Raw genomic sequence first — 24909 nt, 5'->3', positions numbered from 1 at the left:
TGCATATAGCTCATATCTGTCAATATTTCCATATTGCTATATTTGCATTACAAGTGACTGCACTTAAGTGACAATTAGATGGCTATATTCTTCCACAGGGGGGGAAAAAGTCTTTTTTGGCTAAAGAGCCAAAATCTGCAAAAATATTAGCTTGTGAATAAAATAAGCTCAATGGAGCATGATTTTCTCCTTCCCCACTTTCTATTATTGTCCTAAACAAAACATACTCTTTATACAATTCACCAGGATCGTGGCCATTAAATATTGAATGTAATTTTGCTACATAACAGCAAACACCAACACTTGCAGTGTGACAAAAATTAAAAGTAAACAAATTATCAAGGTACATTTTATTTCCAAATCAGCTTGATTTACTCTGAAAATATGACCCAACTTCCTCTTCCCAATTGCTCAATCTGACCACAGTCTCTCACTGACCCAAGCTGCAATTCTTAAATATATGAGCAGATGAATCCAAATCCCATCTTTCTCTCCTTTGACAAACTAGAATTGCTATTGTTCCCTTGGTAAACATAGTAGGATATGAAATAAGACAATTTAATCCTCTAATTTATGACAATGGGAGAGATGTTGCTGAAAACCCTGAGCTATCAGAGCTTTTAATTAAAACAACATTAGTAATGGTCACTAAAGGAAAATATATTCCATTGTAAATGTCAAGATTTATACTGTTTCTGACAATGCCACAATAATTATGCTAAGGTGCAGAAAGTAACACCGCCTCACTAATTCTCCTGCAACACAAAATATACAGTGAAAGTGACAAATGGATTAATTTACATATGGATGAACATGATCTGTTGCTCTCCAAGGTCCCAAAAGATACATAAGAGAAAAGTTTAGCGATGTTACTGGATGATGTCTTTTAAGACAACACAATGCAATATCTGAGTATGTACCCTTACCACATAGAGAAGGGATTTTCAAAATATTTTAACTTAAATAGGTTCACTAAAAGAAATCACCTTCCAACCACTGTTCCTTGTCTCTGGTCCATTAGGATCACAATATTGTTTTTATTGTATTACAAAAGGTAAGAATGTACACTGTATAAATGAATAAATAATATAGATTACTAGATAAGCAGATAAATAAATACAAAAGCACAAAAATACAAAAGCAAATGACCACTCAACTCACTTCCACCCACTTCAAGGAAAACACAGTTCCTTTACCATAGTTACTATCAGAAGCCTTTCCTTTCTTCATTTTCCTACAAGCACGCAGAAATATATATGTGGACACATTTGTGCCAAAATTCCTTTTTTTCTGACACGTTTTTCCTCCTACTCCACAATATGTCAGGACAATTTTCTACAAGATATAGCAAATGGAGTAACATAGAATAGGGCAAAACATGAAAACTTCAAACTCATTAGTGGATGATTTTTTTTAATCTTATAACAGATTATGCCACCTTTTAACCTTCCACTCCTCCATTTAGAAGATGTTACCTATGCTTATGTTACACAAGTTTGCACTTCAATTATAAGAGTTCAGAACTAGATATTCCAAAAGTAAAGTAGCTGCATGTTGTTCAAATGTAAGACTGTTTAAATTGGCATTTTAAATGGATGACAATTTTAGCCTACATAATACATGAAGCAGTGTCTCTACATTCGGGTTTGTAGTATTCATTCATTGATTCATTAAGGACCCACTATGTTCCAGGGCTCAGGAATCCAGGTGAACAACCAGCCATGGTCCGTGACTTCAGAATCTGCTTTTCAAAGTAGCTAATGGGTTATGAAAAGGCTCTACAGCAACTATTTTATTTAATGTTCAAGACATCGCTGTGATTCAGGAGCCATAATTATTGATATTGTTTAACTGAGGAAACAGAAATTAGGAGAGGTTAAGTAATGTGTCCAGAATCACAGTGTAGCCATGGTATAGAAAGATCTGTCTGTCCACCACCTCCCACAGAGGTTTATGCTCTGAGCCACCAAGTTATATGTTTTACAGCTTAAAAATGTGGTTACTAAGAGGCCAGAATCTTGGAGAAATCATGAAATCTCACTTGCCCTCAGTTTATCTGTACAGTACAGGATCGGAGAAGTTAATATCGAATCTCTCTGTACTCTAAATGTCGATTTATGCTGGTTCCTTTTTTTCTTTTCTTTTCTTTTTTTTTGAGACAGTCTTGCTCTGTCGCCCAGGCTGGAGTGCAGTGGTGTGATCTCGGCTCACTGACTGCAAGCTCCACCTCCCGGGTTCACACCATCCTCCTGCCTCAGCCTCCCGAGTAGCTGGGACTGCAGGCGCCTGCCACCACGCCCGGCTAATTTTTGTATTTTTAGTAGAGACAGGGTTTCACCGTGTTGGCCAGGATGGTCTCGATCTCCTGACCTTGTGATCCACCCCGCCTTGGCCTCCCAAAGTGCTAGGATTACAGGCGTGAGCCACCGCGCCTGGCTCTTTTTTTCTTTTCAAGGATTTCAAAACTTGAACTGATGTTATTCATCCAATATGCTCTCCCTTAAATTTAATATGATCTTCACTTACAGGCTTCTTTAGATCAGAGAATAGTAGGAAACATTTTTAATAACCCTTATATTCTTCCTATTAGTCGTTCTCCAACTAATATGCCAGTGCCTTTCTCAGTCTAAACCTCTGGAAGATAAAAGGAGAAACTGGTATTTCTAACTTTGTATTCATAACACCTATTTAAAATCAAGATCGAATTCCCTAGAATGCATGACCTTAACTTGCAGAAAGTTGACCCATTCTTGAGTTAATATTAGAGCAATTAGTCTAACAAAAGGTCTTTTCTTCATCTTTATAATATTCAACTTCATCTGTGTCTGAAAACTAAGCTTCAAAATTTAATGCCAATAAAACGCCCAATCTCCTTCACACACACTTGATCCTGTGTCTATCTCTCTAAAATGAATTTAACTTCAGAAATTTACTTCTGTGTGATAAAGAACTTTTTCAGTCCTATGTGTAAAATTGTCAGTCTCACTAAGAGGGATCCCAGAAGCCCGGGAAATGTACTTCTTTCTAATTTTATTTTATTTTTTTTGAGATGGAGTCTCACTCTGTTGCCCAGGCTGAAATGCAATGGCATGATCTCGGCTCACCGCAACCTCCGACTCCCGGGTTCAAGCAATTCTTCCACCTCAGCCTCCCAAGTAGCTGGAATTACAGGCACCCACCATCATGCCCAGCTAATTTTTGTAGAGACGGGGTTTCACTACGTTGGCCAGGCTGGTCTTGAACTCCTGACCTCAGGTGATCAGCACATTTTGGCCTCCCAAAGTGCTGGGATTACAGGCGTGAGCCACTGCACCCAGCCACTTCTTTCTAAATCTTTAATCAATCTCAAAATATCTGCTTGTCTGCATAACTTCTATAATTCTATCTATTATACAAATATTCCCCAGAAATGTATAGCTGCCCAATGAAATTGACAGTTATGAGAAACAATTAAAATAAAATTTTCTCCCCTCAGTCAGTAGGCTACCTGATGGCCAAATACCCTGTTCAGGATTAAAGTGGAATCAATCCCACAGACAAAAGCATCTCTCTTCCCTCTGGCTACAATGAGCTATAACCAGCATTCCCTTTTTATGGTGATATAAAGGTACTCAGGAAAGGCTGTTATTAGGCCTTTGAAGCAAGAAAAGCTAAAGTAATATTTCTTTAAGGCATAGAAATCTTGCCTGCTGTTTGGAGCTTCTTCCTGCCAGAGAAAAACACAGTTGGTACTAACCCTTTACCCAGTGCAAATTCAATGTAATGAGCCAGTTAAGGTATTTTCTTTTTTATTTCTTTTCAGTGTATGAATCTACTGAGAAGATTGGGGCATTTTAACAACATAATAAATAAAATATGATCTACCAAATTTCCGTTTTATGAAAATCAAATTAAAGAGCCATTTTAGTTTTGAGAACATTGAGTAAAATAAAGGGAGAACCATGGGCCAAGCTACCTTGCCTAAAGGTGCCAGCCACCACACCCAACTAAGTACCAGCTCAGCTGCAAGCTGTCACCGAATCACACTCCGAGCAGCTGGGAGAAGGAATGCTTCAGTCATTAAGACATGGATGGAGATCTGGGAAGCAAACTATTAAAACCATGCTCACCACACAGGTCTAGCTCAATCATAGTCAATCTTCCCACAGTTAAGCAATGGATTCTGAAATGTCAAACCCAATAGGAAAGGCTAAATATCCCCAGATGAATGAGTTTGCTAAGGTATCCAACTGCAGTTTTGAAGGAAATGGGTAAAAGTGTAGAACATCCAGCTCCTTCCCAGAAGGTCCACTGAACATTAAGAGTACAACAATAAAGCGAAGAGCTGGGAGGAATTCTTTAATTCATTCACTCATCATTCATTCAACAGATAGTTATTGAACATTTAATATAAGGGAAAAAGCAAGAAGCAAGACAACCTGTGCCCTTGTGAAGCTCACAGGCTAGTGAGGCTAAAATCATCAAAACAACACTCTCAAAACAAGTATTTTTAAATAGCCATGAGTGTTATGAAGAAGTAATATAGCGAAGCACTGTCCAATAGAATTCTCTACAATTATAGAAATATTTTATTTTTAATTTTTATTTTGAGACTTGGTCTCAGTCTGTCACCCAGGCTGGAATGCAGTGGCATGATCATGGCTCACTGCAGCCTCCACCTCCTGGGCCTAAATGATCCTCCCACCTCAACCTCCTGAGTAGTTAGGACAACAGGTGCCAGCCTGTTGTCCTAACTAATTTTTGTAGAGATGAGTGTCTCCTTATGTTGCCCAGGTTTGTCTCAAACTCCTGGCCTCAAGTGATCCTCCCACCTCAGCCTCCCAAAGTGCTGGGATTACAGGCCTGAGCCACCGCATTCAGCCTGAAAAAATATCTGTGTTGTCCAATATGGTAGCCACTGCGTGGCTATTTATCACTTAAAATGTGGCTAGTGTGACTAAGGATTGGGTTTTTAAATTTATGTTTAATTTTAATTAAATTTACATGTCCACATGTAGCATGTGGCTACCCCTACCATTTAGATGGGGATGTGTCAGAAAAAGCATCTCCAAATCAATGACATCCCAGCCTGAATTTTCAAGATGAGCAGTAATTAGAGAAACTAAGAGCAAGGTGAAGAACTTGCTAGTCAATAGGAAGAGCACATATAAGGATGGTGACAAAGGAAAGCGCATGGCTACTGGAAGAACTAAAGGAGGTGTGTTGGGCTCGTGCACTGATTTTGGGGAGTATGGTGTGACACAGCGAGTGAACGCAGCAGGCTCTGGGTCACACAGTGTCCTGAGTACATTTCAGAGATATTCATGTGCAAGGGGAAGGCACAGGAAAGTTGTAAGAAAGGTAGGATAGAATTAGATTCGATTTTTAGGTAATCAATTTGCCATAAAGGGAACAGATTTGGGGAGTGGGGGATTGAGCCAAGGAGCAGAGGGACAAACACATCCTTTGTTTTTTGGAGGGGGATAGAGTCTCACTCTGTCACCCAGGCTGGAGTGCAGTGGCTCAGTCTCAACTCACTGCAACCTCCGCCTCCCAGGGCCAAGCAATTCTCCTGCCTCAGCCTTTCGAGTAACTGGGACTACAGGCGCCTGCCGCCACTCCTGGCTAATCTTTTTTTATTTTTAGTAGAGACAGGGTTTCACTATGTTGGCCAGGCTGATCTTGAACTCCTGACCTCAAGTGATCCACCCTCCTTGGCCTCCCAAAGTGCTGGGATTACAGGCGTGAGCCACCGCACCTGGACAAGAACATCCTTTAAAAGGTTGTGTGGGGTCGGGGGAGAGGGGAGGGATAGCATTGGGAGATATACCTAATGCTAGATGACGAGTTAGTGGGTGCAGCGCACCAGCATGGCACATGTATACATATGTAACTAACCTGCACATTGCGCACATGTACCCTAAAACCTAAAGTATAATAATAATAAATAAATAAATAAATAAATAAATAAATAAAAAGGTTGTTCTCTCTGTTCCCTCTGCTCCTAAAACACACACACACACACACACACACACACACACACAAAGCCACACTCTTTATCAGAGTGTACCTGGTACAACCTCTTTGAAGAACATTTGTTTTATTCCTCCAAAGTGTAAATGTACACAACTTTGTAAGAGTAACTTCCTTTTTAGGACTTATCTTAGAAATACAGTATCATGTATGCATGACTGTATACCCAAGGATGTGACTACCTCATTGTTTATATAGCAAAACCTGGAAACTACCTAAAATTGTCCATTGTTAGTGGACTACATTAAAGAAATTGTGACATAGAAAAAAATGAATATTGACCATTCATAAAAATTTCTGAAAAGTGTTTCAACATAAGTTAAAAGAAAAGGGACAAAGTATATAATAGGATTGTATAATATGAACCCATGTGTGTAAAACAAATTATATATATACACACAAGTACATGCACTTTTATGCTTGCCTCTAATAAACATCTCTGTACCAATATATAAGAATCTATTAAGAATGACTAACCCCAGGAAGCGAGACCAGTCTGGGGTTGGAGAAAATTTTTCTCTTCATTCTATCCTTTTTTGCATTGTTTTATTTCTCTACCATGTATATGTAATATAAAATACTGGTTAATTTAAAAGAATTTATATATATGACATATGAATTTGCATATATGATATATATGTCATATATACATATGATATCCTTTATTGTAGATAGAGTGGGTCCATTTTCTTTCTTTCCTTCCCTTTGTCTTTCTTTCTTTTTCTCTTTCTTTCACTTTCTTTTTCTCTCTTTCTTTCATTTTTTGCCATTCTTTGCCAGAAATTAAACTCGCTTTTTCTAATATCAGATCACTCTTGGAATCCAAAGTAAAGAATAAATTCAGTTGTTTGGGGTCTGATACAAGTCATGGCAATTTTGGAGAAAAATTCCAAGTTTTCTCAGCTATTTTCCACTCAGGAAGCCAATGGTGGGATGCTGGGGAGACCCACTTGGGACTGAGTAGAATGTTTCGGGTACTTGAGATGCTCATCACATCCACAGTCACACTTCCTGTGCAGAGGTGAACAGCTGGTGGGGGAAGGAGGGCAGGCATTTCTGTCTCCATCTTCTGCAGCAGAAGCCGAGGTGTAAGCAGTTCAGTGACATGGTCTGCTCATAGCAGATGGCCGGCAGTAGGACAGGGGTGAAAATTGGGCCCTTCTCACCCTGGCCAGGTTTCTCTTCTACCAGTTTAGCCTGTCCTGGGGACTGCAGCTGCGATACTGCAAAAAGGCTACAAGAATCAAGAATCACACAATAGAATTCCACAAACCTTTTGGAATTTCTTGACATATATGAATATGTGTATGCTTTCTATGCTAGGGTGACTTGCCTCTTTCCTAATTTAACATGCAAGATGTTATTTCAGGTTTTCAATTATTCACTTAAATATTTATTGAGCACCTACTGTGTGCTCAGATACTATTCTAGCCACTAACAATTCAGCCATGAACAAAACAGAAAAAGACCCGCTCAGTGCTTGTGGTTACTAGAAGAAACAAGCAACAAAGAAATGAATAATTTAAGAAATCGTTACAGTTGTGAGGCATGATCCTGCGTGCAATTAAAAGGGAGTGAGACAGAGAATACCTGAAGGAGGCCACCCGAGATTGGATGGTCAAACAGTTCCCTGGGCAGGGGACTTTTGACCTGACAATGAGGTCAGAGCCTGCCATGGAAGAACGTTACTGACAAAGAGAAGCGTGAGATGGCAAAGACATGGACAGAAAAGAGTTCACCATTTGAAGAGTGAAAAGTAGATGCTGTACCCAGAGCTTAGACAGAAAGGAAAAGAGGCTGGGCGCCGTGGCTCACGCCTGTAATCCCAGCACTTTGGGAGGCCGAGGCGGGCGGATCACAAGGTCAACAGATCGAGACCATCCTGGCCAACATGGTGAAACCCCCATCTCTACTAAAAATACAAATATTAGCTGGGCATGGTGGCATGCGCCTGTAGTCCCAGCTACTTACTCGGGAGGCTGAGGCAGGAGAATTGCTTGAACACGGGAGGCAGAGGTTGCCATGAGCCAAGATCGTGCCACTGCACTCTGGCCTGGCAACAGAGCAAGACTCCGTCTCAAAAAATAAAAATAAGAGAGAAAGGAAAAAAGAGGCTCAAGATACCGGATACCCAGGAACAACATAAATGCAATATTTAGAAATTATATCTAGCACTTAGTACAAAGATTCACATCATCCCCTACCCTCCCACTCCTGCCACACGGCTAGACACACTTGAAGCATTTTATAAGATTGACCAAGAATATAGACTGAGCTGTATTAATCAATATGTATTTATCTGATTAAATTTAAAATATATGTATGTATATATGTATGTACATGTATATATGTATCATTTCATTTACATACATTTATCAAAAGTGTAAATTCATAATTTAATTTTTAGAGAAAAAATACAGTAACAGTTAACATATAATTTATCCTATCTTTTAGGTAAAAGATTTCCATTGAGCCATTTCCCAGGAACGTGTGTTTTAAGAAAATAAATTATGATTTATATGTTTCTAAATGCTCACTAAATAACTACTTTTTGAGTTGAGTAAACGTTACTCTTAAAAGAAAAAAACCTGCACAACTGAAAATATTCTAATTATAAAATGCCCTGAAACTCAGCCTCAAGTTGGGGAAATCTATACACAAATGAGTCCATTTCTCACCTAGTAGACTGGCAAAACGTTGAAAAGGCTCTCGGGCCTAATGTGACAAAATGAGAGGAAATGGGCTTTCTTGTACCTTGCTGGAGAACATCCTCCAAAGCAACTTTCATGAAATTCTACATGTGAATACCCTTGGAACAATAAGTCCCACTTCTAAGAATTTATTCACCTCCAGGCTCTCCACTGTGTATGATGAGGGGTGGTCTATAGCACTGTTTGTAACAGAGGAAAAAAAATGGATTTACCCCAATGTTCCATGAAAGAGATAGATGTTGGATTCGAACCCAGGCTCTGACACATAAGGCTGTGTGAGTTGGCCAAAAGCTTAACCTCTTAGTATCTCAGTTTCATAATTTGTAAAATGGGCATAAAATAACACCTACTTTATGCACATATTTAACAAAAAAAGGAAGGAAGGAAAGAAGAATAAATAAATAATCAAATAAAATACATAAGATATATCCATACAGGGGAATCCTATCAAATTATTCAAAACTATGATATATCACTAAATAAGAAATCCATGGCTCAGAAGACTATATAAGTATAAATTGCATGCAAACGCACATACAGACACACACATGCACACACGTCCACACACACACAAAACTACTTATATATAGACTATTCTGGAAGAAACTATTCACAGTGGTTGCTTCTGAAAAAGGGAACTAGATGATTCTAGGAAATGGAGATGAAAGGAAACTCTACTCTTCAGTGTATAAACTTTGTATCCTCGAATTTTGTACCAAGGGTACATATTACCTACTCCAAAAGAAATCAAATAAAATTTAATTTTAATGGAGTAAATCCAAACCTTTGGTATTAATTGCTGTATTTCCTGATGATGAATTTGCAGATTATATATAAACAACTATGAGAAATTCTAAAATGTTCTACTGTTCAGAAAAGAATCTACTGCAAAACGAGATGGGATATAGGCACAGTTTTCTATTTGTCTTCTTACATCTGAATACACCATTCCATTCTTCTGACAGGAAGTAAAACCATTCATCCATTCATTCAATAAATATTGAGAATTTACTAAGGACTACGACCTGGGTATACAGCAGGGAACAAGATAGCCAAAGTCCCTGGCCTCAGAGAACTTACTGTAAGATGTAAATAATTTGTAAAATGGGCATAAAATAACACCTACTTCATGCACATATTTAATAATAAAAGGAAGAAAGGAAGGAAGGAAGAAAGGAAGGGAGGGAGGGAGGGAGGAGGGGAGGGAGGGGAGGGGAGGGAGGGAAGGGGGAGGGAAAGAGGGAGAGAGGGAGGAAAAGCACATAAGCAAATAATATATGGAAGGGAGGGAGGGAGGATGGAAGGAGGGAGGGAGGGAAGGAAGGAAGGAAGGAGGGAAGGAAAAATACATAACCAAATAATATATGTAAGATAAAACTTATGTCTCTTAGAGTAAGTTCTATGAGGCCAGGGACTTGGCTATCTTGTTCATTCCCTGTCTTACAGAAGAAAAACCAACAAGAAAAAAATGTATATAGAAACAGAGAAACAGAAAGAGAAGAGAAATAAATGGCACAAAATAAAAAAAAATTGTTAAGTACTATACATGAATGTAAAGTAGGTGACGTTCTAGAAGGATGTGAGGAGTCAACTTAAATGTTGTAGTCAAGGCAAGTCATTCTAAGGAAGGAATATGGATGCCAAGAGACAGCCAGCCAGGAGAAAATCAGACATAAGAGCAGCCAGTAAATGGAGAAGATGGATTCAAACCAGTGAAGACTTCTCCAAGAGGACAAATTATCTGGGAAAGGCTGCTATCCAATCTCACTTTACACCACACTGAATTAATGGATGCTGAAGATTAGACTAGGTTCGTGATAACTTCCAGATTTGAGGCCACTGCTGGTGGAATGGAATCCACACTCAAAAAGTGGCTCTTACACAGATTAGCCAAAATATCTGCACTTTGGTAAACAGAAAGCTGGAAACCAAGAAATTAGTATAAAGAGTCAATTTTGCTAGGGGATTCAAAGAAGTATGATTTCTTAAAAGTTTGGAAAATAAATTTCTTTTATTGAATGACTGTATGGTGTTAAGATAATAAAATGAATTCTAAGAGTTGAATTGCTCTTCTCAACACAGAAACTTGTATTAAATAAAAGAGTTAGTCCATTGACGAGACTTGCTAGTTTCTCTTTCTGTTAATCACAGCAGTATCCATTGTACATCTGAATGAAGGGAAGAAAAAATAAGCGCTTGGGCAAAACCAAAATAAGGTTGTACAGTTTTGGGGGGTGAGAAGTGACATATACATGGTGATATCAGAGGAAAGTTTTGTAAGAGGATGGTATTGGGTACATGGGAGTTTTTTCCCTAAGCACCTAATTTTTAAGTTATTTATATAAAATGATGACATTTGGCAGCTGTAAGTAAAGAAATTTTAGAAAACCTATTTTAAAAAATAAGTACACTGGTCTGCAGTTTCCCAAACTTCAGTCCTGCACCCTTTGGATTCGCACTGCATCTATGTACCACCACCTACCTCCAAAATTTTTGCCACTGCATGATCATATAATACCTGCACTGTAAGTTAACATTAAGTTACTTTGCTTTTTAAAATAAATAAGCTTTATTTAAAGAGGAAGTACACATTCTTATCTGATATTGGAAACCAGTATCACTTGAGAGAAAATGTCAAATTTATCATAATATAAAGTTAATCAATGCAATGAAACATGATGCTGTGAGCTGAACACTCCGCACCTAAGTCAGGATGGTCATCTCTAGGAAAAGCCCTAGTAGTCACCAACTTTTTGAGTTATGTTGGACAATAAATAATACTTTTTCTCATTTTATGATTGAATGTTGTTTACTACCCTAAAATTATCTCTCCAGACATATAAATCTCACATTTGGACAAAGCTGTTAGAGTTAATAGGCAAAAATACTGTGGCCAGTCTTATAATCAAAGGTCTGCCATTTTGGCTAATACATTCAAGTCTTTATGTTCTAAGATAGGATTTCACTGGAGGCTCCTAAATAAACCCAATATTACAAAAATATATCACAGAAGTCAACATCAAGAGGAAGATAGAATGCAACCTTATTTTTTTATTATCAAAAACATGACTCTTCCACTGGAATATGAGAGAATTAATTTCCACCAGGCCATGGTTCTTACAGACAATAAACTAAAAATATCATTTCAACCTCTTACCAATAAAAAATAAAAATCAATAGTATGACTCACTGAGTTTCTACCGTGAGTCAGGCACAGGATTAAGAGCCTGGTATATTCATCTTTCGTATATTATCCTCATTTTTCATATATAAGTAAGGTAAAGATCAGAAAGAATAAGCAATTTTCCCTAAGGCTACAAAGCCAATAAGCAGCCAAGCTGAGACCCAAACTAAAGTGTGAGTCTCAAACTTCTGCTATTTCCACCACAAAAAAAACTAATGCACCAATTAAATCGTGTGTGTGTGTGTGTGTGTGTGTGTGTGTGTGTGTGGAATGAGAAAGTATCCCAGAAAGATTTCTGGTAGTTATAGGCATTATTTTAAAATTTATATTAAAAGGCAAAGGAACTAGAATAGCTAAAACAGTTTTGAAAAAGAATAAACTGAGAGGGATCTGTGTGCCCTATTTCAAGACTTATTGTGTAGTTACAAATACAGACATATATAGACATATCACTGTACATACATAAGGCATATAGAACAATGGAACAGAATAGAGGACCCAGGTAAAGACACACATAAAAATGCTCAATGAAAAAAAGACAACCTTTTCAAAAAAGTGCTGGAGTAACTGCACATCCATAGGCATAACCTTGACCTGAAATGCACACCTTATACAAAAATTACTCAAAATGGATGATGGACTTAAATATAAAAGATAAAACTATAAAACTTACAAAAAAATTGAAACATCTTCAGGATATTAGGCTGGAAAGACAAGACTGAGAGAAGATACTTGCAAACCACTTATCTAAAAGGGATTGATGTCTAGAATATATGAAGAACTTTCAAAACTCAACCGTTAAAAAATAAGCAATCCAGGCATTTTACTGAAATGGATGGCAAACAGGAACATGAAAAGATGCTCAACATTGCTACACTTTACAAAAATGCAAATTAAAACCACAATAAGATACCATGACACAGCTAGAAGAATGGCTAAGATAAAACACGGTGATGACACCAAATGCTGGCAAAGATGCAGAAAAACTGATTCACTCACACGTTGCTGATGTGAATGTAAAATGGTACAACTCCTGTGAGAAAATGGTTCAGCAGTTTCTTTAAAAACTAGACACAACTACTCTACAACCCAGCAATTGCACTCCTGGACATTTGCTTGGAGGCATGAAAACTTATGTTCACATGAAAACCTCTACACAAATGCTTATATGAGTATATCAGCTTTATTCATGATAGCCGAAAACCAAAAACAACCCATGTCCTTCAACAGGTGAGTGTCTAAACAAACTACGGTACCTATGGTACATACACACCACGGAACACTACTCAGCAAGAAAAAAGAACAAACTTATACACACAACAACCTGAATGAATCTCGGGGGATTATATTGAGTTTTAAAAAAGCCAATCCCCAAACATTACATACTGTGTGGTTCTTTTACATTATATTCTCTTTTTTTTTTTTGAGATGGAGTCTCACTCTTGTCACCCAGGCTGGAGTGCAATGGCACGATCTCAGCTCACTGCAATCTCCGCCGCTCACTGCAACCTCTGCCATCCGGGTTCAAGTGATTCTCCTGCCTCAGCCTCCTGAGTAGCTCTCCACCATGCCCGACTAATTTTTGTATTTTTAGTAGAGACGGGGTTTCACCACGTTGATCAGGCTGGTCACCAACTCCCGACCTTGTGATCTGCCCACCTCGGCCTCCCAAAGTGCTGGGATTACAGGCGTGAGCCACCACACCCGGCCTACATAATATTCTTTTTTAAAAAATTCTGAGACAGAGTCTCATCTTGCTCTATCATTCAGGCTGAAGTATAGTAGTATGATCACGGTTCACTGCAGCCTCAACCTCCCAGGCTCAAGTGATCCTCCCACTTCAACCTCTCAAATAACCAGCACTGCAGGCGTGTACCACCAGAGCTGGCTAATTTTCTATTTTTATTTTTTGTAGAGACAGTCTCACTATGTTGCCTGAGACCAGTCTCAAACTTCTGGGCTCAAGTGGCCCTTCTGCCTTGGTCTCCCAAAGTCCTGGGATGACAGGAACGAGCCACCAAGCCTGGACTCCATTTACATAATATTCTTGAAATGACAAAAGGAAAACAGATTAGTGGTTGTCAGGGGATTAGGGATATGGAGGACAGGGGCAGGAGAGGCAGCTATATAAGAAGACTGTGAAGGATCCTCCAGGGAATGAAATGTTCTATATCTTAATTGTATCATTGTCAATATATTGGTTGTTATACTGTCCTACAAATTTGAAAGATGTTACCATTGGGGGGAAAGTGGGTAAAGGGCATGGAATATCTCTCCATATTATTTCTTACAACTACATATGAACATAACAATTATCTAAAAATAAAACTTCAATTAAAATAATGAAATATTGATCTTAACTTTCTTTTTTTTTTTTTTTTTTTTTTGAGATGAAGTCTTGCTCTTGTTCCCCAGGCTGGAGTGCAGTGGCGCAATCTCGGCTCACTGCAACTTCCACCTCCTGGGTTCAAGGGATTCTCCTGCCTCAGCCCCCTAAGTAGCTGGGATTACAGGTGCCTGCCACCATGCCCAGCTAATTTTTGTATTTTTAGTAGAGACAGGGTTTCACCATGCTGGCCAGGCTGGTCTGGAACTCCTGACCTCAGGTGATCAACCCGCCTCAGCCTCCCAAAGTGCTGGGATTACACTGGGATTGCAGACGTGAGCCACCGTACCCAACCTGATGTTAATCTTTAAGAAGGCACAGCAGGTGGAAAGTGGGAGAGGCTGGGGTAGGGAGGACCAGACTTCTGTAAGAATCTCATACAAGCTGCAAAGCATTGTCTCAGAAAAATCACCTGCATCCTCTCACTGGAGCCTAGTTAACAACTCGGCTTAAGAACACAAGACACACAGTTAACAATTTTGTTCTCTGGGATCCAGGGCATAAACACAGGGTGAGAACACTAGTGAAATAAAGGCAGCCCCCACAACTGCTCTGCAAAAATCAGCTTCCAAATACTTATCCAAAATGTAGCCATCTGCATTCTAGAAAGAAGCTATTTTAATTTAAACATTCACATATATCATGTGGCATTTCTAAACTCACAATTTTATTTTGAATTTCACAGGAACGGGGGGTCGCACCATAATCTCTTCAAGGCTTAGAATCTCCAAAGGTTTAATTTCCACCCCACTAGGATCAAATTCCTAGAGTAAGAGAAAAATCAAATTTGCCCTTCCTCATTTCACAAAAATAGAATAGAAAAATATCCTCAGGCATCTTTTCACTTCAATATTTGACCTGTTACTCAGATGAATTCCTCTTTAACTATAGTGAATACATTAATCTCTTGTTAATAATACAAATCCAAAATTAAATTGTCAACTCCTTGAGGATGGTGATTGTATCTGCCTTATTTAAGGTGGTTAACACTAATAGGTACTCAAGAAATATTTGAGGAATGATAAAATAAATGAAACAAAATATATTCCAATGAAAACTAAGTTCTTAAAATACCAAACAATTCCCCACAAAAATTACAAAGCTGCTCTAAAAATAAATATTTCTAGTCTTCTAATAAATATGATTTCAAAAATACATTGGCAGATGTGGGGATAATCGTATTACTAATTTGGTTTATGTCTATATACAAAGTCACTAAATTGGCCACTCTTTGCTTAAATCAGTTTTGGGGATGATGATGTAAAGGCTGACTTTATGCACAATTAATCTTCTCATCCACATGGACAATCAGATGAAGATGACTGAAATACCAGCTGGAAAGCCCTTCTGACATGGAAACCATGTCAATGAAGCTGATTCAAATGAAGCCAAAATAATTGAGTCGTCCTGACTGATGCATGTATATATACGCAGTCTATCTGGCCATAAATTTCCCTAGTGATAAAGTTATCCCAAAGCATCTTGTTCTTAAAGAGTAACTAAACTTCACATATCTTACTGAACAGTTGCACGAGTTCATATGTGCATATATGGGCATGTGCTTACATATACTTAAATAACAATAGCATATGATGAGGCCGGGCGCGGTGGATGAGGCCGGGCGCGGTGGCTCACGCCTGTAATCCCAGCACTTTGGGAGGCTGAGATGGGTGGATCACCAGAAGTCAGGCGTACAAGGCCAGCCTGGCCAACATAGTGAAACCCTGTCTCTACTAAAAATACCAAAATTAGCCAGCTGTGGTGACACGTGCCTGTAGTCCCAGCTACTCAGGAGGCTGAGGCAGGAGAATTGATTGAACCTGGGAGATGGAGGCTGCAGTGAGCCAAGATCACACCTGGGCACTCCAGCCTGGGCAGCAGAGTGAGACTCCATCTCAAAAGGAAAAAAAAGGAGTATATGAGTTTATTCTATTTGTATAATTTTCATATTATGGCTATGACTTTGTCATGGTACCATAAAAAATGCATGGATTCCTGAACATCAAAATCTAAAAACCTCAAATGAAACATGAAAGCGTTTGTGCCATACCCGGTCAGGTGAAACTATAAAATGAAAGAATTAGAAAATGTTTATTTTTAAAACCTGGATGTGAGCTGACCAATTTTTAAAATTTCTTCTCTGCCACAAAAGAAAACAGTCCCCAAGTTAACAAAAATACCTCCTAGTCCAGTGAATTCACTCGAATTGAAGTTACATGAAGAGGCATTTCTCCTTATTTTATATCTCTACCATTTGTGTAGAATCATAAAAGATCTTATAAAGGTGAAATCTTATAAATTCCTTCTGTATCAACCATCAATGCCAAGCAACATTTGGTACTTGTGCTAAGTTTGTTTTCCTAACTAAAAAACAAGTTCTTTGAGGATAAGAACAATTGCAGTAGAAACAGTGAAATAATAACCAGTTAAGTGTCATTGTCTCTAACCACACTGGAAGAAGGAGTGAGAGCCCTAATAAACATTAATTGGGTTTTTACTATGTCAAGCATTGTGTTAAGCTCTTTATGATCATCATCTATTAGGTGAGTAGTAAGAGTCTCCATATTTTTACAGAAGATAGAGGCTTATAAATATTAAATAACGCACCAGAAGTCACATAACCAGCCAGTGAGTTGGGATTTTAACACAGTCCCATGTCAGAGCCTATGCTCTTAAGCTACTACACAGTGATGGGGTCATTAATTTATTCCACAAATCTGCATCAAATGCCCACTCTGTGCTGGGCCCTGTACTAGGCACTGGGGGATAGCTATGATTAAAGAAGAGAGAAACAAGCCCCAGCCCTCAAGGAGCCTCACATGCCCTTGGCAGTACATAGGCAATACGAAGATAAATGAAGGAGAGGGTAATAAGTCTAGGAAGAAAAAGGGGCAGGGAAAGAAGGAAAGGAGAGGGAGAAGAAATAAAATAGAGTGGTCTGAGGCCGGGCGCAGTGGCTCACGCCTGTAATCCCAGCACTTTTAGGAGGCCGAGGCTTGTGGATCTTGAGGTCAGGAGTTCGAGACCAGCCTGGCCAACATGGTGAAATCCCATCTCTACTAAAAATATAAAAATTAGCTGGGTATGGTGGTGCATGCCTGTAATCCCAGCTACTTAGGAGGCTGAGACAGGAGAATTGCTTGAACCCAGGAGGCAGAGGCTGCAGTGAGCTGAGATCACGCCACTACACTCTAGCCTGGAAAACAGAGCAAGATTCCGCCAAAAAAAAATAGATAGATAGATAGATAGATAATGATGATGATGATGATAGATAGATAGATAGATAGATAGATAGATAGATAGAGAGAGAGATAGATGATGATGATGATGATAGATAGATAGATAGATAGATAGATAGATAGATGATGATAGATAGATAGATAGATAGATAATGATGATGATGATGATAGATAGATAGATAGATGATGACGATGATGATGATGATAGATAGATAGATAGATGATGATGATAGATAGATAGATAGATGATGATGATAGATAGATAATGATGATGATGATGATGATAGATAGATAGATAATGATGATGATGATGATGACAGATAGATAGATGATGATGATGATGATAGATAGATAGATAGATAGATAGATGATGATAGACAGATGATAGATAGATAGATACATAGATAGATAATGATGATGACGATGATGATAGATAGATAGATAATGATGATGATGATGATGATGATAGATAGATAGATAGATAATGATGATGATGATGATGATGATAGATAGATAGATAGATAGATAGATAATGATGATGATGATGACAGATAGATAATGATGATGATGATAGATAGATAGATAGATAAATAGATAGATAGATAGATAGAGGCCTTAAAGGCCTCATTGAGAGGGTAGGAGCTGCGAAAAGGCTGAGGGAGGTGAGAGAGCAAGCCAGGAGGAGGTAACTGGGGAAACAGCATTCCAAGCAGAGAAAACAGTAAACGAAAGGGTTCTGGGGCAGCATAGGGCCTCATGGCCCATTGTAAGACTTCTCTGCAGTATATGGAAAGTCACCAATGGTTTTGTTACCAGACAGGGGTCCTCATCCAGACCCCAAGAGAGGGTTCTTGGATCTCTCACAGCAAAGATTTCAGGGCAAGTCTGTAAAGTGAAAGCAAGTTTATTAGGAAAGTAAAGGAATAAAGAATGGCTACTCCATAGATGGAGCAGCCCTGAGGGCTGCTGGTTGCCCATTTTTATGGTTATTTCTTGATGATATGATAAAAAGGGATGGATTATTCATGCCTCCCCTTTTCAGACCATATAGGGTAACTTCCTGACATTGCCATGGCATTTGTAAACTGTCATAGCACTGGTGGGGGTAGCGCCATGTAGCAGTGAGGAAAACCAGAGGTCACTCTTGTCGCCGTCTTGGTTTTGGTGGGTTGTGGCCGCCTTCTTTACTGTAAACTGTTTTATCAGCAAGGTCTTTATGACCTGTATCTTGTGCCGACCTCCTGTCTCATCCTGTAACTTAGAATGCCTTAACCGTCTGGGAATGCAGCCCAGTAGGTTTCAGTCTTGTTTTACCCAGCTCCTATTCAAGATGGAGTTGCTCTGGTTCACACGCCTCTGACAGCTTCAGCAGCCAGGTGACATGACCTTTCTTACATTTCCAAAGGAACACTTTGCTGTATTGAGAAGGCACTGGTTGGAGCAAGAGTGTAGGCGGGAAGTCAAATGAGAAGACTGTTGCAATGTTACAGGGAGGAGATGAGGAGGGTTTGGACAAGGGTGGTAGCAGTGGATAGTGTGAGGTGACAGCCGGATTCTAGATATATTTCAAAGATACAGCCCACAAGATCTCCTGATGGACTGCCTGTAGGGGTGGGAGATGAGGGGAGAAGAGTGAAATGACACCAAGGTTTGCTTGTGATTTTTACCTTCGCAAGCAAAATGCTGGGACCTCTAGTGGCTAAGATGGAGAGGACTCTAGGAGAAGCAGGTCTGTGAGTCATCCAAGTGGAGATGTGGGATAGACAGGAGAATTTACATGAGTGGAGGTCAGAAAAGAGGTCCAAGCTGCTAAGTCCTTGGTAGACAAGAGCACAGAAATGTCAGTTAAAGTGAAGTAACTGAGAGATTGTGCGTAGATAAATAGACCCGAGTTTCCATTCTGAAACTTGCCTTGTGGGCAAGCCATGACAATGATTGATTGGAAAATCATCTCCATTGCAAGGAAAGAAACGAGGTGAGAATTGTTATATGATGCCATCTAAGTCACACATTCAGCCGGTTAATGTTTTACAAATTGCCTGATTTGCCTCTTCCCTAAAAAGAAATTTTTAGTGCGTTTAGTGGATTAGTCAAATAATTATAGACAGCTGCTCCCCTCCTTCCCCCAGACCCCCAAATAGTAACGTCGACATTCCTGAACAAATTCAGTACCCAGGGCACAGCTGGAGACCTCCAGGAACCAATGGGGATTAAGCTGGGGAATACAGATGTGAAGATACTGAAACTTTTGAGTTAAATGAATTGTATTTCATTAAGCTTCTTGATGTTTAAAGAAGAGAATAAATCTATACATATTTGATTGCTTAATCATTTAAACTCTTTAGGATTTCAAATGAAGGTGACCACTTATCTGTGACCCATTTGAATGGCAATGTTTTTAGAATGTTTCCCGTCCTGTTAAAAAATCACATATATAAATGTATATGTATATTATATATTATACAATATGTACATATGTTGTATGTATATATTTATTCCTATGTATAAAAATACACATACATACACATATATGTATATAATTTGTAAAAGTTTCATCCATTGAAAAAATGTGGCGCTGCATAAACATTTATGCCTTTGTACATTTCTACATAGAAAGAGAAGGAAATAGATAATTCCTATATCTCTCTACTAATCCTAATTCATCTTTGATTAAAGAAAATGATACAAGCAGAATCAATGTTCTAGACTTTCATTGCATTTTCACAAATATCTTATTTGATGCTCCCAAGAACATCATTAAATAGTGTTCATTGTACAGACTAGAAAACTGAGGCCAAGAAAGGTCAAAGGTCAACAAGCAATAGAAGCAGAATGCGTTCCCTTCTCCTCTTTCTCCAAATCTGAAGAAGCATTTATTCCTTGGCACAAGGAACAGCTGCTTACCATGAAATGTTTTTGTATTTAATTATAAACCCTCCCAAACATGGTTTGGATTCCATTAATAAAAATGCTGTTGTATTAGTTCCTAAAGGTTATAAACGGCAAGAGCATCCATGCACTATATAGTTCAGCGCATATTTCTTTTTTTTTTTATTTTTATTTTTTTTTATTTATTTTTATTTTTTATTTTTATTTTTTTCTTTTATTATTATTATTATTATACTTTAGGTTTTATGGTACATGTGCGCAATGTGCAGGTAAGTTACATATGTATACAGCGCATATTTCAACATGAACTTACCAAGTGCCTACTCTGTGCTAGACAAAATAAATGCCCTACCTCTCTTTGAGACTTGCACATATTCCTAGAATATACAGGTCGCATGCTGTTCTAGGCCATATGTAGCCTAGATTAATACCACTAACATTCCTTACTGTGGACATAGGGTCCCCATGCCAATTCCCTACAGCATCCTTAACCAATATTTGCAGCCTCCATTAAAACTTTGGTTTGCACTGTGTTCTGGCAACTATGTAATCAGCCTCTTTTGTAAATTATACCATAAGAATATTTTAAAAACTAACTGGTGAGAAATCCAATGCTAACAAATAAGACCAGACTTATTTGATCATATTTTTGACCTTTTCTCTCCATGAGCAATAACCATAATTCAATAGATACTCTGAAGTCTGAATGTGAACACAGACAAAAAGAATAAATCTTGAGAAAGTATACTGCTCACTAGCATCCAAAATGCTGTAAAATATAAAACAAATACAAACTAAACTGTATTTCTGTTCCTTCTGCTTCAAATATCTGTCCATAAATGTTAGCACACACATAGGGCTATGTTGTGTCAATTGTAATAATCTAGAAAAAATAATCTCAGTTACCACAAACAAGAAAGTGATGGTAACCAGTTTTTCAAATAAATTACCATGTGTCACAATTTGGCATAAACTCTGATCCTTATGAATAATTCATATTTTGTGCATTAATAATGCATGTCCTCTTCCCATTGGAATGCTCCCTAACACAGAATGGATGTCTCGTACCAATGCCTTCCGTTGACATGATGGAGTGAAGCTAAATTAGAATGCTGGGTTGTTTTTTTTTTAACTTACTCCCCTTAAAATTGTAACACTTGGCCAGCCTATAAGCATACCAAAAATAGAAAGTTCCCATTATTGTTTGCCCCTTACATGGGAGTCACTCAGTAAAGTACCCCCAACAATGGGTGCTCTTGCAGATGAGAATATTTGCATAGCAGAAGAGAAAACCAAGGAAACTTTGGCAGAGCTGATGGAAATGGTGAGTTCTGTTACATTTCTCCCTAATTACATATGTATATATTCACAATAACACAGGACATAATTGCTAAAACATGGTCACCAGCAGGGGAAAAGAAAAGAAAAGAAAAGAAAAAGACCAAAACGAATTGGGCAAGAGTTTTATAATAATTGCGGATGTTCCTCCCCACAGGGCTTCCCTCCCTAGCTGAGTTTACTACTGTGAAATTTCTTTTCAGTTTTCAGTAAAAGTATCTGGCACATTAAAACAGTCCAAAGACCAAGTAAGAGAAAGATGCCAAATGACACATATTTCTAGAGAAAGCTATTCAATTTATCACTCATTATCAACAGCGGCATTCCACACGATTACTGACATTATACTTATTTTGGGCATTACACCAAAGGATATTTTCTCCACCCACCCCCACCTCCCCACCCCCACTTTTCACCCCCTATGTCCAAACGCACAGGATCAACTAAAACAGCGACAACACTTGATAGGAGGCAAAGAGAAATGAGGGACCTAGTTTGAAATTTCTAGGAAATAAAAAAATCATTCCAGTATCTACCCTCTCCCTCAAGAATTCTTTCACCATCATTCAGGCCCAAGGAGAGGAAGCGTGGGTTCTCTCTGGAAGCCTCCTCCAGCGAGGAGCCAAGAGAGAAACGGGCGAAAGAGAGGGAGTTTTAAGGAAGGAACTAGCCTGTGTCAACATCTGTCCCAAGTGCCCTAAGATTCATTCATTCTTCCTTTCAGGACATACGTAGGGAGCACTTGCGCTATGCCAGGTATTAGGTTCCACGTAAATAACCCTTCCGTGGACCTCCAGGGTGTGTTCCAGCAACAGAAATCCACCACCCCGGCTTCGAACCAGGGAAAATCCAGATTTAAGTATCTACCCAAGTTGGCCCGGACCAGGGCCAGCCCGCACCGCCTTTGCCACGACACCTGGGACAGAGGTGGGGGAGTCCAAAGACACTTTACGCTTGGCAGAAATCTCTCCCTGGGGTCAGAGGGTTCGTGACCTCGTTCACACCGAGTATGCGTGTCCTCTTTCTCAACCAGCCGATCCATTTCCCGGAAAAGTTAAGTTGGCGGCGAGTGGGAAAAGAGGGGAACCGGGGGCATCCGGCAGGCACCCCCGCCCGGGCTTCTCAGCTCCAACTTCCATGGCTACCGAGAAATATTTATTTCGAGTAGATGGGCTCCAGTGGCTACTGAAGCCCAACACGCGGCCACCATCAGAAAGCCAAGTCATCCAAGAGATAAAGATAGATCCATTACATACCTAGACGCTGGCCTTACAGTGACAGCCCCGGAGACGCGGGTTTCGGCTGAGAAAGCCACCGCGCAATTCTCCGGCGCGCGGCCGGGGACTCTCCGTCCACCCTCCAGGGATGCTGGCTCAGGAGAGAGACAATCGAACCGGCGAACAGCAACACGGAGAGGATCGATACTCACCCCGAGGCGTCTGCTCCGGATCCTCACGTACCCTTGCTTCACTATGTCATTAAAATTGGAAGCCATCCCAGACAGCCGGTGACCCCCCTTTACCCAAGAGCGCGCACCCGAAGTGGCTTTGGGGAGGGTGGAGGGCAGGGTCAAGACAAGCAGTCGGTGGGAGAAAGTTGGAGAGGTGAAGCTGCTTCGGCGGCGCTGGGCGAGGCTTTAGAAGGCGCACATCACTTTCTCTGTCCCCCCAACCCTGACAGTGGGCGGCCGGCTTGCAGCCACTTTCGGGGAGCGCAGAGCGCCGCGCGGGGAGGCGAGGCTGGAGCGCCGGCGTCAGCTGACTCGGCGGCCGGCCTGCCAGGAGGAGGAGCGGCGGCGGCTGAGGGATCCAGCCCTGCCTCCTCCCGGCCGAGAAGGAGGAGAAGAAGGAGGAGGAGGAGGAGGAGGAAGGAGGAAGGAGGAGGAGGAAAGAGGAGGAAGGGGTGGGGGGCTAAGAGGAGGAGCCGCGCGAGTCCCAGCACCGGGCTGCGGCCACCCGCGAGCAGCAGCCCTGGAACGCGCTCCCCGCGCCTCCCACCCACCTTTCCCTCCCCGCTTCCCCTTCCGATCCCTCCCCTCCTGGCGGACCCGGAGCGTGCCCCCGCCGCCCCCGCACCTCGCCCACAGCCTACCGAGATAGCGCTCGCTCTCCTCGCTCCAATGACTTATTTTAGGAGGAGAGGAAATTTCACTTTTTCCAGCCGCCGCCCACCCCGCCTCACCCTTCAGCCCCTGCCCTTTCCCAGAGAAGGGCCGATTTTGCGTGTGTGTCTGGGGAGATGGTGTTGCCGCGGCTCGCCTTGACCTTGGCATCTGAGGAGAGGGATATTGTCACCGCTTAAGCTAAATGCTTCCTTGGGTTTCCTTGGTGTCAGGGACCTAGCCCTCGCTGGTATCATTTGCCACAGTTTCCCTGTTTGAGCCTGTCTTTCCCGCCGGAATGTGTTTCCCAGGGGGCTGAGACTTGGCCTCATCACTGTCTGTCCCCAAAGCCTGACCCCAGAGCAAGTGCTCAGTAAATCTTTGTGGTTATCAAGATGGCCACCTAGGTGCCAGGCACGCTCCAAGCCTTTTGCATGGATTGACTCATTCAAACTCCCCTGCACTTTTTGAGGTAGGTGCCCTGTTATGTATACACCAGGCCCATATTTAAGCCTCCTTAGCCTGGCAATAGAGCTCTCATTGCCATTATGAGATACTGCCTATACAATAAGATGAAGAAGGGGACTGGATTTCACACTCACCTGCCCCTGACTGCATTACCTCCCTAAAGCATACTTGATTGATAATTGCTAACACACATTGAGCACCACTGTGCTGGGCATTGTGCTAATCTTGTTAAGAGAATAATGAATTAGGTACCAGCATCCACATTTTACAGACTGAAGCTCAGAAGAGTTAGGCCCCTGGGACTTGCTAAGGTCTCACAGCTGGCCACTATCAGAGCTAGGATTGAAGGGAGGTGTGTGTAGTGCCCAGCTCTGCTCCTAAATATTCTCCTATTCCTCTTCTGAAGAGCAGATCTCACAGAAAGAGAGGTTACTAGTTGATTTCCAAGGATGATCTTTCTAATCATTTGCACTATTCACAAAGGCAAAGATAATAATCAGAAATTAGACAAAAATTCTTACTCACTGGGAAGTGACCAAGCTAAAGCTAGGGATCACTGCTCAGAGCCATTGAGAAGAGGA

General features: G+C 40.3%; 1 protein-coding gene across 2 annotated transcripts in view; it reads right to left on the bottom strand.

Moving 5' to 3' along the window:
* DOK5 (docking protein 5) overlaps positions 1-23772 on the bottom strand; it is a 177379-nt gene extending 153607 nt beyond the window's left edge. The window contains exon 1 of one of the 2 annotated variants that reach the window (XM_054468223.2): positions 23189-23772. In XM_054468223.2, the coding sequence (XP_054324198.1) occupies positions 23189-23254 (66 nt within the window). In that variant the 5' untranslated portion in view covers positions 23255-23772. The remainder of the gene's footprint in view (positions 1-23188) is intronic. The other variant, XM_054468222.2, reaches the window with a different exon arrangement.
* Between the last annotated feature and the right edge of the window lie 1137 nt (positions 23773-24909).

This window comes from Pongo pygmaeus, chromosome 21, assembly GCF_028885625.2.
Source record: "Pongo pygmaeus isolate AG05252 chromosome 21, NHGRI_mPonPyg2-v2.0_pri, whole genome shotgun sequence".
NCBI lineage: Eukaryota > Metazoa > Chordata > Mammalia > Primates > Hominidae > Pongo > Pongo pygmaeus.
Note: the sequence above shows the minus strand (reverse complement) of the source record. Positions and strands in the feature narration are given on the sequence as shown.